The sequence below is a fragment of the Pleurodeles waltl genome, chromosome 3_1 (genome assembly GCF_031143425.1).
Source record: "Pleurodeles waltl isolate 20211129_DDA chromosome 3_1, aPleWal1.hap1.20221129, whole genome shotgun sequence".
Lineage (NCBI taxonomy): Eukaryota > Metazoa > Chordata > Amphibia > Caudata > Salamandridae > Pleurodeles > Pleurodeles waltl.
The window spans coordinates 1,321,958,145-1,321,971,135 of NC_090440.1; the positions used below are offsets into that span (position 1 = coordinate 1,321,958,145).

Below are 12,991 nucleotides of genomic sequence, written 5' to 3' on the forward strand. Positions count from 1 at the left end.
AGTAGAGCTGAAGGATCTCCAAGCATCTAGGACCCAACACTTGGGGCTCACTGAGGAAAATCAGATCATCTGCATAGAGGGCGATCTGGTCTTCCGCATAATCGCCCAACCGCCAGCCTTGAATCTGCACATCACACCACATTAGGTGCGCCAGCGGCTCTATAGCAAGGTCAAAAATCAGCGGGGAAAGGGGACATCCCCATCACGTCCCTCTGCAGATTGGAAAGGGTGAGGAGAGAATCCCATTCATCCTCGCATGTGCCTCTTGGGGCTCTGTACAGCAGTACCACTAGGCCACAAAATGTGGGCCTGTAGCCAGCCCATTGGAACACTTCCTCAAGAAATAGCCACAAGGCTGGGTGAAATGATTTGTGAAAGTCAATAAGAAGAAGCCTAGGTTGTTGTTGAGTCTGTACGCCTGATAGAGGCACAAGTGCACTCATCGGATACTGTGACGAGTACTCCTACCAGGCATAAAGCCACACTGGTCTGGATGGATGAGATAAGCAAGAGTGCGAGTCAGTCTATTTGCCAAGATGTTCGCAAAGATTTTAATATCTGCATTAGTAGGCGAAATCGGGTGATATGAGGAGCAGTTTTCGGCTGGCTGTCCTATGTTTTGTATAAACACTATAGTGGCGGTAACGAGGTCTGAGGGGAATTAGAGGGGAACTCATCGGGTCCCGGAGCCTTGCTAGAATGAAGGTCAGTTATAGCCTGTCCTGCTTCCTCTGCTGACAGCGGTTGATCTAGTTCTCGGGGCAAGAAAGACAGAATAGACTGCAGAGGCACATCTTTTAAAAAGAGGTGCACAAGTTTACCTAGGCGGGTTGGACACGTTGCATATAAATCCTGATAAAAGGCCCCAAATGTGTGGGTGATTATGGGCAGTTCCTCACAAAGGACAACAGAGGAGTCTTTAATATAACATGATGTATTTATGTGCCTCTCCCAGTTGGGCTAGCTTATTGGCACAATTAACTAATAAAAACTCAGTTGTATCCTTACTGGATTAAAATCAACTACTGGTCCTTCCCATTTGTACATTGCCAAAAGTGTGCTGAGTGTTCCCTTGATACTTTTTAAAAACCTTAGAGAGTTTGAAAACAAACTGAGCAATTGGTTTAGTTTTCTAACTTCATGCCAGAAGACAACATGAAAAGATTTCACATAAATATTAGAAGTGAAGAAAGAGAGCAGCCCTTATGAAAAATAGCAGTTTCCCTCATAATCTTAGTTTAGTAGTAAAGACGTAATTGTTTTGAGTTTGAGGGAAGATGAGGTGAGAGGAGAAACTGATGGTTCTGGGGTCTGACCAATCAAGTATCTCCACAGCAACGAAAGATGGTTCGACAATATGCCATGCAGCCAATCTAGACAATACCCTTATTACGTGAAGAAGAGTTTATAATCTAAACACAATACAGATAATGGCCGGTGAATCACTGAAACCTTCAATGGTCTACTACTATATGAACGTATTTCGTTCACTTTAATTATCAGTACAGATTATTACACTTGAGAGTTGTTGATGGCAGCTTCTACAGTGAACTATCAGAGCTATATTAGCAGTATTACAGTGGTTATGTTACAGTCTTCTACAAAATGTACATGGCCTCATTTATCTAAACTGAGCCTCTTCAGAAGCCTCACTATTTGGAGGAACACCAAGCTCCATAAGCAGTCCACCATCTCTTCGCTCTGTCTTGTTCCCAAGTGATAAAGCTGCTAATTGAAGACTTGGATAAACAGGTAACGGCCTCACCTCTTGCATCAGCTCATTTTCCCCTAGAGCAATTCATCAAGGATCACTCACTTTCACAGGCCACTCCTTGAATGGGTGAAAAACGGAAGACCCTTGGCTTCACTGACACTCAAAATCATGCAAGAATGAATCATTAGCTTTCGAAAAAAAAGTTGGGATCCACTATTTCCCACTGCTAGACACCAGCTACACTTAGATCCGTCCAATTTGACACAACACAAAGACTCACAAGTGACTCTCCGCAACAATCTGCTTCCATGTCACCAAAATGAAACTCCTTCCCCATGGCAGAACAGGGTGTCTTGTTCCATTCTCTTCCAGATGTGGGCTATTCCAAAACGGTGCTTGTTTTGTTGATGCAGGATAAATCAGGAGTTTTTTTGGGACAGGGGGTTGTGGGTTCCATATATTTTTGGGGATGGAGTTAGTTCTAGAACATGAAGCAACCAGGGGTCACCAGAAAACTTCTGAAACCTTTAAGAATATTTCTAAAGTTAAGTTGTTACATAATAGAAACGATGTGAATAAGCAATGCACCAAGCACAGCACAGGATGCTGAATTGGAGGCTTCAAGTGGATGTGAGAAGTTTTGCAGTCCTTGTGGAAATGTAAGCATCCAGACCTGGTATTCGGTTTCTAAACATATTGAACTGCGTTAGGCACCACTTTCCTCCTTATGCCGTGGGAATTATGTTTACATTAGATTTTGGATATGTCCACTCAGACCTCAGCTGTCACAACACAATCTACATCCCTTTCTAGTCAATGCAATGTGGTTACAAAGGCACCCAAAGGTTATTGTTTGATTTGTATCCGCAGTTTCAAAAAGGTGACAAAGCATCACTGAAATTCATGTTTTTGCTAAACAATGCTGGAGAAACTCTAAAAATATTGATACATTGCACTAGCAAATGTGTTTAATTTCAACATGTGCATCGTTCAATATTTCAGAAGAGGAAGCTTTGAACAGTTATTTTCAAAATAAAGTAGTCTATTTTTTCCAGAATTAAGTGAATTTCTCTTGTTTTCAGTTCCCCCCAGAACCCTTACTATTTGATAGGGTTAGGTTTAAAACATTGGATCATACTAATATGAACAATACTACATTCAGGAAGTCACTTGTATATTTCTCCCAAGAAGTTCTCGTAAAAATCAAGGCCTATGCATACCTTGAATAATGAAACTGTGTAAGGTGCTGGAACTGTAACTTTAATACATTAAAGTGTATGTGAGCACTTAATGATTGACTGCATGGCCAAGGGGAAAATGTCTTCATTTAGTAAGATGAAGGCACAAGTGGTGAGATGTGAGGCCTACTCCTTCTAATTCTAATTTAGTCAGGATTGCTCAGCTATGCGCATCTTTAGGGACTTTCGCCATCAATGGATATTTAACATAGACCTCCGTCCTCCCTGAAAAGGCTAGCAACTTCAACCACCACTCAAGCTTTTATGTCACACCATAGGGCAAACTGGATATCATAAGTTGCCAATGCCTCCTGAACTGGATTTCAATAGTCTAAAATAAAAGTTTCTATACAGAAAATAATGTCTTGAGTAACTGAAAAGAAATGCACAAGAAGTAGTTTTAAAGAGCTGATATGAAATCCACAACTGAGATGGAGTGCTTACAAAAAAACAATGTGATATACTTAATGTACATATGACCGCATCACCAAAATAGTTAGAATGGTCGTCGTTGTCAAAGTGACACATTTTTTGTTAGAGTGCATGTCACCGAAAAACCTATAACATACTCAATGTAGCATGTGCGTTACTGAAATTTTAAAGAAAACAAAGACGCTGTCAGTCCTTGAATCTTGATGCACTTCTTGTCAGTGCAAGCTGTACATGCAGAAACAAAGATGGTGCCATTTGCATGCAATATGACACGCTGACTAGGTTACCCTCTAAACGTACTTTCTTAGGGAAGAATTTGACCCCTTCTAAATCTCACTCAACTACAACCAAACTTTGTGAAATAAAAAACTTGGAGCGAAACTTAATAAATCTCTTTTCTAAATGCTTGTTGAAACCAGAGGCCTTGTTGATGGATTCTCTCACCCTGATATTGGATACTTATAATCCTTGGAAAAAGTTATTCGAAACCTTTGACCTTAGCAAAGCCGGTGGCCTAGACAGGGTGATCAGAGGGATAACCCAACTAGCCAATATAATGCACCAAAGGAACCAAACTCATCTATTCTCTACTTGCGTTAGCCCGCCAACAGTGCACAGCGATCAGCCGACTCAGGAGGTTGTTCGGTGCGTATGACTATGACTAGGCACAGTGTGTTTGTGAAATGGGAGTATCCCATGCCTGACGGCTTGCCACGCCAGAAGGCTGGGCCAGCTAGCTTATCATTACCTATTGAATGCACTCCATATGTTATAGAATTGAAAAATGTCCCATTTTTGTCAAAAAGGTATCAGAACGGGTGGCTGTGATGAGAAACAAGGTGGCACACTGGCTAAAAAAGAACTCAGATTGGCCTAGATATCTGTGTGATGAAATACAGTAAGAAGGATCGTGTGGATTGCATCAACTTCTGAAGTGCCAGGCTAATTAATAGGCTGCTTTTTAGATTGCAATTTGGGGGTAATATGTCGAACAAATATCAGAACCCTGCCTCTGGGCTATTGTTTTAATCCCCCAAGAAGGCCAATTAACAACTTTAAAAAAGAACAGGAGACTGTCCCCAATCTAAGGAATTCAGAGGAATGCTTTGATATTCGTACTAGAAATGTTTTTCAACTGATTCGAGGACTAAATGAAATCGACTAACTCCATCCATCCATCCACCCACCCATCTCACAGTCATGTGGTCCTGATGTCCTTAAACTGCCCCGGCCTCATTTTGAGCCCAGTGCCTTCAACACCACAATATTGAATCAATCTGTTACAAATCAGGGGTTATGATAAAGTTCTATTAGTCAACTTTTGTTACATTTTTGATCATTCAAATATTTTTGTAGTTGAAGGTTTTTAGTTTGAGCTAGACTAACAGATGAGAAAGCCCCTCCCTCTTTCCTGCTAATATATGGATGGGAGAGTTTAACATTAAAGTTTGTGAGAATCCTAGTATGAACGCCTGTGTGTTTTATAGTTTTATTTTTTAAGATACGGATGGCGAAAACGTGGCCCATTTTAAGCATGATCCATACAGTGAATTTTGAAACAAATTCATTATGAAATGTTTAACATTTGCACCCTAGACAAGTTGTGCCCGGACAACCTTATGCCCTGATTTCTGAAAGGGAAAGAGGAAGGGAGCACGATTTAGTGTTTTTTATTTTCGACCCCTTAAGCACTGTAATGTTGAATTTTAATGCCACCCCCAGGTGTTTTAGCGACCATAATCCACTTTTAATGCTCATCTGCGCTGGAGAGAAACGTACATGTATGAATGGGCTGGCAGTCGAAAATCAAGCTGCCAAGCTAAAATGGGAGAAAACTGACCCTGCCTGTTGTCTGAGATTCCTTCAGTCCAACAAAGGTAAAGATGCAGGGACATGGCTGAACTCTGAAAGCAAGCCTTTCAGAAATGATATGCGCCTTTCGGTCACTCTGTATGACCACTGGTCATAGGGTGAACAGACAAAAGCAGTACTGAGTAAACCCAGGCGTGGCTCATTTAATCAAGCATGTTCCCGAGTCCATAAACAGCTTATTCCGGCCCTCAAAAAAGCACCTTGGTCTAGGCTCGAAATTAGCCAATTTAGAAATAACTATCGGGTACTAAAGAGCGGAAGAAGGAGATTATGCAAATAGCATGTGATGGTATGTAAGTGACTGGTAAATGTGAATATGCTAGAGCTTTTCTATGGACCAGAGGGAGCCAATATCAGACAGCATACAACTGTTAATAGAAGGTTAGAGAGTGTAACCCGCTTTGATTTCTTGGGTCCATCATCTGACTTTAGATTGGAGACACCTTTTCGTCACTGGAGCTCAACAAATGTTGATATCAACTATATAGTTAGTTGAGCTCATACTTGAGATTTCCAATTCAAAGTGTACATGCATGGGCCTTTACATGGCTGTGATTTGGGGATATACCAACCTGAACCCCTTCAGAATGTTGAATTTTTTCTTTTCCGATGGTTGTTGATGTTCTAAAAAACGCCTCAAAACTGGTACTCTTTAAATTAGTGATTTTATAAAACTCCTCTGGATCTTGCTGTGGATTTCAATTTGGGCAAAAAGTGAAACAACATTCTCAAAAGCCATCATCAAGGACTGATTGGCCCTGGATGATATGGTAACTATATCTTTGCTCGGAGGGCTTGAGCACGGATCGGAGTCGGGATTTACAATGGGGACGGTGCCGCCAGGGGTTGTGGGTGGGCCGGAACCGGCATAGAGGTAGGTTGAGGTGGACGACTGCCGCCAGTCCGGATCCAGGACCGGATCCTGGGGAGCCCCTCGGGCGCCAGGGCCTGAGTCGTTGGTGTGGAACCTGAAGGTGCCCCTCCGACCCCGCAGGTATCGAAGGCGCCCCAGCAGAGTCAGACTGTCCAAAAATGGCCTGATAAAGTTCTCTAAATTGGACAGGGGTCCCAGACACACGGGGAGACGTGGAGTCAGCCAAGGTACAGGCTCTGCAGAATGAGGCCTAGAACATCAACGCCCCCACATTGTGCTGGCCGATGGACAAGGAGAAGTCGAAGAGCATGTCGAGTTCTTGGATTTCTTTTTTTTGTACTTCGACTTACCCAATTGCCCAATCGCTGTGAGGACTTCCAATGGTACGACGACAACTTCAGAGACTGCAACTAGTCCTGGGACCTTCCTCTCGACCAAGATCTTGACATGTGCAAAGTTGCATGCCGGCCCGCCATCAGCTTTAGGGACAGCTCCCTCAAAGCCTTCTGATGCATGGATCGGCAATCGGAGCATGAGCCTGGCTTGTGGTCATTCTCCAAACACCACAAACACACAAGGTGATGGTCTGTCATGGACATCGCCCAATGACAGGATCCACAAGGCTTGAAACCTGTCTTCCTAGAAGACATTCCTCGACACCAGGAGAAAATATTTTGAAAAAGGGTCGGCAAACGTCAAAAAAAGCCAATCAAACACAACTAAGGGGTAGCTTGCTTCGGATCAGCGCTTGCTGGTGTGGAAAGAAAATAACTAATGTTGGCACACTTGGAGTGGCGGTCTAATAGGACCCACAACCTAATTTCCAGTGCATACGATGCAGATGATGGACGCAGAGCCAAACAATGCACCTACCAGCGCACAGGGGTACTGCTCACGAAAATCCTCCAACTCCAGTTTGACGCCTGTGGAGAATTCAAAGGTAAGTAATCTGCAGCTAGAAGTCTCTATCAGATATTAGCTTTATACATTCAGTTTTGATAAGTTAAAGGTATAGAAATGACAACTGTATAAGTGCTTAGAGTAAGGAGGACAGAATATTTTATTGTATTTTTAACATTTAGTAATATTGGTTTGGTTTGTAATTTTTTATTGTGTGAACTGTTATGGCTTACTCAAAGCCACTAAGAAAAAATCTGATTGTATGATGTACGTGTCACTGAAATTAATCAGCCCAAATGTAAAATGCAGTGCCACTTGACAAACTGTTTGTCAGTATTTGTATCTCCGCAATACAAATCAACCCAATTGTAGATGGGCTCACTGACATCACAGTAAATAACAAAAGAAACAAGGAGTTGCTTAAATGAATTTGCTTGAAAATAAGATGGCACAGTTGAGTCTATTCTGCTAGGAAACATGTTACATCAGGGCCGGGGTGTGCATATCACAGCTACCCAACCGCAACTGAAAAGGGTGCTGTGATGTCACTGAAACGCGAAGTGCATCCACCCATCCTGATCAAGTTCTAGAAAAACAGAACAGGCTTGGCATCATTTCCCCCCAAGAAGCAGCTGACTGTGCAGCCAGAGACAAATTTCATCCTACTATGGGTACATAGACCCATAAACTTCATAGACCGAATCGAGTCCAGAAGTGAAAGAGCAAACAATGAGCAACACTCTCCTCTGTTTTCTTACACAAAGGGTCCAGGTCCGGAGGTTGTTGTCACCACTGTAAAGTAGTTTTCTGGTCCAGATAAGTTTAATATCTTCTTTTATTAGTTCTGACCACAGGGCATTCTGGCTGCTTCCAGTGGCTTCATATTCAAAGTCCCCACCCTTTCTTCCTCCAACATTCCCATTCCAGAACGTGGGCTTCCAACACACATTGTATATTCTGCTACAAGAAACCCAACAGTAACCCGCTGAGGGCATGGTCGAGCTACCTTCAGATGCCGAGGACTTTGTGTAGGGGGGGTTGTTGTATTATGGTACTCATCACACCCATGTAAGGTGTAAGCTCTGAATATCAAATTCAAACGGTTTTTACCAACTCCTATTGTTAACCACATGAAATGCTTAAATAGCACTTTGCCACAATACAGTGTTCACACAAGATGTTAACCAGATCCTTTAACAACAGCATCTAAGATGGCAGCATACATTTATTGGGGAAGCATGTTATGTTCAAAGCCTGGAAAAAGAAATTAACAAAAATAAGGAAGAATACATTTTCCATGTGAGAGTACTCTGTGTAAATATTATACATGGTCATGCTTCATTTGTTCAAATGTATTTGCTTCATAGACTGCATGAATAGGAGCGCAATTAAGTCTGAACAACTAATATCCTGCATTGAAAGCAAACAAAATAGTGGTGACTGTAAACATGATTCAGTGATATTGCTTAAACTGTACATCTATTATATATTCACTGTGTATATTTATGTTATCCAGCGATGCATCTGTTTCACAGTAGGATAATAGAAGGTTTCTCCAAGTATTTATTATTAAATCCTGAAGAAATTGTAGTTATCTGATATGGCCACTGTATGTTTGATGTTTTATTTGCAATCAATTTTGAGTTTCTTCTTTGCAATCACATATGTTGTTTTTTGTATTCCTGTATACATAGCAATCAGAATTAACTGAAAGGAAAAAAATAACTTAACAGGTAAGGCAAGAACAACCTGAGCAGAAAGACTCTTGGGCAAGGTGACAGGATTGTTCTAAAAATTACCATGCTAAGTAATTTAACCAAGAATTTCAGTGCACAAATACTCAAATGGGTTCAAAATATTCATGCTTATCAGACACAGCCTAGAAAGAAGCAAAATAAATGACTAAATAGCTTCAACAAACTACAACAGCGACTAGAGTGTAAAACGTTTATACTCACCATACGCAGTCATGGTCCCAACATATGGTCCATCCACCACATTCCTGTTTTCTTCTGCCAAGGCTTTGATGTATCGCTTGCTAAGATCCAAAATCTGTTCACGAAGCATGGAGCTACTTTCATGTTGAGTTCGCTGTTGAATAGTGAAATGCAAGAGCATCATACCCCAAATGAAACCAAAGGACACAAGAAAAAAGCCAAGCTTTTGGGATGACAGTTTCCATGGAGTGAAAAATGCCATTGTTCCTTGACAACTCTGGATGTGGAGCAGCAATAGCTTAAAATACTGAGACACGAGATACCTCCATCGCACACAGCTCTACCTTTACTCCACAGTATTTTGTGTTGTCTTGTTGGTTGCTCTACGGCTCCGGTACAGTTTCATTCTGCTGGAGAAATAACAAAGATATTTTCTTTAGATGGGTAATACACTACTTTGCCTTTCATTTTTACTTTTTTTTTTGTATTTTAGATTAAAACAGAAATGCCATAAAAGCGTAGTTTTATTTATTTATTTTGTAACCCTAGAAGTCAGAGGTTGAAATAACAAAAGTACTGCATATGATACTGAACAAAACTAGCTGTGAACTGCTGTATGTTGCATCAGCTGTTTGTGTTGCAATACGGTAGCCATCATTTTTTATGTATGTTATGTATCCTTTGTCTCAGTGACATTGCCATTGTTAGGTCTGAAAATTAGGCAGCTGTTGCAGTTAGTTCAATCAACGTGAACGCATTCATTGTGCAACTAGCTATAGTTCTAAATTGATCAGCAAGGTATCACTTAGAATTAACAAGCATTGGCAAGGCCAACAGGTCTCGCCTATGCAAGATCTACAGGCTGAGTCACTGTTTTTTTTATCAACCATGTTGCACAACAGCAGTACTCAGAGAGTTTCAGGGAACAAACAAATGTACACTCATTCTGTACTCACCACTCATGTGGCAACAGGCCGTTTGAGAGGAAAGAGTATGCCGCACTACCATGAGAGGTATTTTATAGAGTGTGAAAAAAATGATTTGTACTTTCCAGTCTGGTGCCTGAAGACAGCACCTGGAAGACTTGTAAAGGGCATAAGGATGCTATACAAATACTGTTAGCATAGCACACCGTGTACTGCAATCCACATAAAACACTACAGCTTTTCATTTATGCCCCGTACATCAGGATATGTTCAATAGGCAAGATGACCACCTGGGAATTTGGAGCAAACATTCGGCTTATCTCAACCTAGTTTACTGTCAAAGGCAGTTTCTTAAGAATCTATTGAAACCAGGCCACAACTTTAACTATGCTACTGAGATCTCTGGTTTCCTCAAAGAGCCTCTCGCTGACCAGCTTTTGAAAACAGTAGATGCACTAATTAGTTAGTATCACAGAAGCCTGCCGGTAAAGAGTAAGAGTCGGACAGATGGAAAAGAAAAGTTTGCACTAACCAATTAGGCCTCCTACCAGGAACACCAACATTTATGGGTTTCAAGATCAGAGAGATAATGGTAATATGAGGGCGTCTGACCTTATTTGGTCTCTGATAATTTATTTATAAGGTGACGCCTTAAAGGTTCGATGGACCTTTTGACTACGCTTAGAGTGATTCCACCATAGGTGACAATCCATACTTATATAGTGATCAACAACCCATAACATGAATAACAAATCAATTTTCACAGACTTTGAGACAGTAATCTTTACGCACCATGACCTGTGTGGTCATGAATAGCCACACCTTTTAGTCAAATTTAGAAAGTTTATTTCCCAATATTAACAATGCTAATATCACGTAGATTAGTCTCAGTACCAAATGATAAATGCATACAAACACAGGCTGACCAAAACGTCGGAAAAATCTAAGTTTAACTAGTACATTGATGATTAGACACAAGAGTTACAGTACAAAGCAAAAGCATCAATAACTGAACAACAGAGATGGCATACATCTAGATGCAACAGGTGGACAAAATCAATTCTTTGCTAATGACATTTGTAAGTGTGTGACATTCTAACCCTCCAATTAGAATGGCATGTTTGGACTTCATGCAAAAAAATGTAGTCAAAAGTTAATTTCAAAAACAACTAATTAGGGGTCTAACAAAATAGCGGTTGGTACCTAAAAAGGAGAATAAAACATATAGCAAAAGCAATAGCATTAAGTTATACCTCTCCTCAAATTGGTCAGCAAGCTGAGAACTCTTCATCAGTTGGACATCAGTCTGGTTAGCATCAGCAACAGGACAAAGAAAGGAATGGTTCAGCCACGGTTGGGCTCTAAGTTTACTGAACCACAAAAGGACATTAAGCTAAGGAATCTGCATTAACTCAACTTCATATCGAGGATGGTTATCAAGCTAGGAATCAACATTAACACAATTTCAAAAGGAGGATGGTTGTAATGGAAAAGAAATCCGCATTTAACACAATTTCTCTATGAGGATAGTTAAGGGAAAAAATATAGTAGAAGAGGGGCTAAGGTGGCAGGAAAAATGGAAAAATGGCAAATGGCTAGTTGTTCCTCAAAGTATGGTCTGGATATACTTAATTGCCTAAAGCATTTTCTCACGTAGTCATTGGTCAGGAAGTCGCACATTTACAGTAGGACCAATAAAAACTAAACTATAAATAAACAGCCTTTCACACGTCGATGACTGACTCTTCTCCTGTTCCTATTGTCAAGTTTGTCAGTTAACTCCTCCAGCCAGTGCATTCATTGTTAGCTCCTGGGAACATCTCTGTCTAACGCATCAAGTTTACAAAGTAAAATTTTCTAGTACAGAACATCTTCACTAGCAGTTCTCATGAGAAAGTTTAAGATATGAACAAATCCCTTTGTCAGCACAGTGTGAACAATGAATAATGTTAATTCCTTGCTTTCACAAGACAATTACAAACATTTACTAGGCCATGGGACTTAACATGAGGCTTTGTCGACTAGTCTCAAAACCATTGTATTTAATCAAAAGCGCAATATTATTTAAGCTAATACATAACAATATATTAACATAACCCATTAATACATTTTATTATATGTGTGCACATCCATCAAAATATAAGTGTGAATTAGTTATTAATGATTCCACACGGGATGGTGGCCACTCAAGTGGGCACTTTTTCCAAAGTACACGTTATTTTCTATGTTCGCCTAATTCATGTAGATTCTTAACCCATTAGTCAATATAAAATGTATTAGTGATTAATTCAGCTTTCACAGTAACAGCAATAAAACCTGCATTTTAGGGGTGGCAAGTGGATTTAAACACAACGTGTAAAGATAAGTCAGGGGCTGTTTTAACAGAACTGTGATATGGGTATTAATATAGCTTGTAGACGGCAATGAACTTATTAGCAATGCTTCTCTGTGCACATAATTTCTCAAGGGAACCGAAATGTTTGTAGCACTGCAAATACACCTGCAAGCCCCCATGGTATATTATTTTCAGATAGTCTGAATAGGTCCATAACGATTGACAAGTTTTGCAGAAGTCGCGCTTTCTGTCCCAAGTCTCACAATCTTTGCAGCACAGCTTTTTGTCCGGGCTATTTTATCATCTCTTCTTACCAGTTCTTTATCAACATGCGTATGTGGAAATTGAGTGCTTACTTGAGGGTGCCAGACTGCTCTCTCGGTGGGTCTGTACCTCATATTGAGTCAGGGATGGACGGCAATGTTTTTTTTCTGTGTCATTACATCGGTGAGTTATCTATGGAATTTACCTGCGAACCAAATCATGTCAAACTACAGGGCCAGGAAGCAAGATGTATCATTGGGGTTGGGGATAAAGCAGACGGAGCCAGGTGACGGCACTCAAAGAAACAGTACCTCAGTCGCAAAGAACACACACTAATTAAGCCTAATCAATCTGTACTTGGTCCAAGCACCACAGAGAGAAAAGGAAGTGACTCATGAAGTGACATCAGGTGCTTGCTGCCGAATTAGAAGGCAGCAAAGACGGGTGCTACTGTTGTTTGTTTTTTAGAAACAATAGGCCGTGTGCTGTCTGCACGCTG

General features: G+C 40.8%; 1 protein-coding gene across 2 annotated transcripts in view; it reads right to left on the reverse strand.

Moving 5' to 3' along the window:
* The window catches only part of MGAT5 (alpha-1,6-mannosylglycoprotein 6-beta-N-acetylglucosaminyltransferase), a 599,358-nt gene that overhangs the window by 460,702 nt on the left and 125,665 nt on the right, over window positions 1-12,991 (reverse strand). The window contains exon 2 of one of the 2 annotated variants that reach the window (XM_069224676.1): window positions 8,989-9,374. In XM_069224676.1, the coding sequence (XP_069080777.1) occupies window positions 8,989-9,229 (241 nt within the window). In that variant the 5' untranslated portion in view covers window positions 9,230-9,374. Of the gene's footprint in view, window positions 1-8,988; window positions 9,378-12,991 lie in introns of both variants that reach the window. The other variant, XM_069224675.1, reaches the window with a different exon arrangement.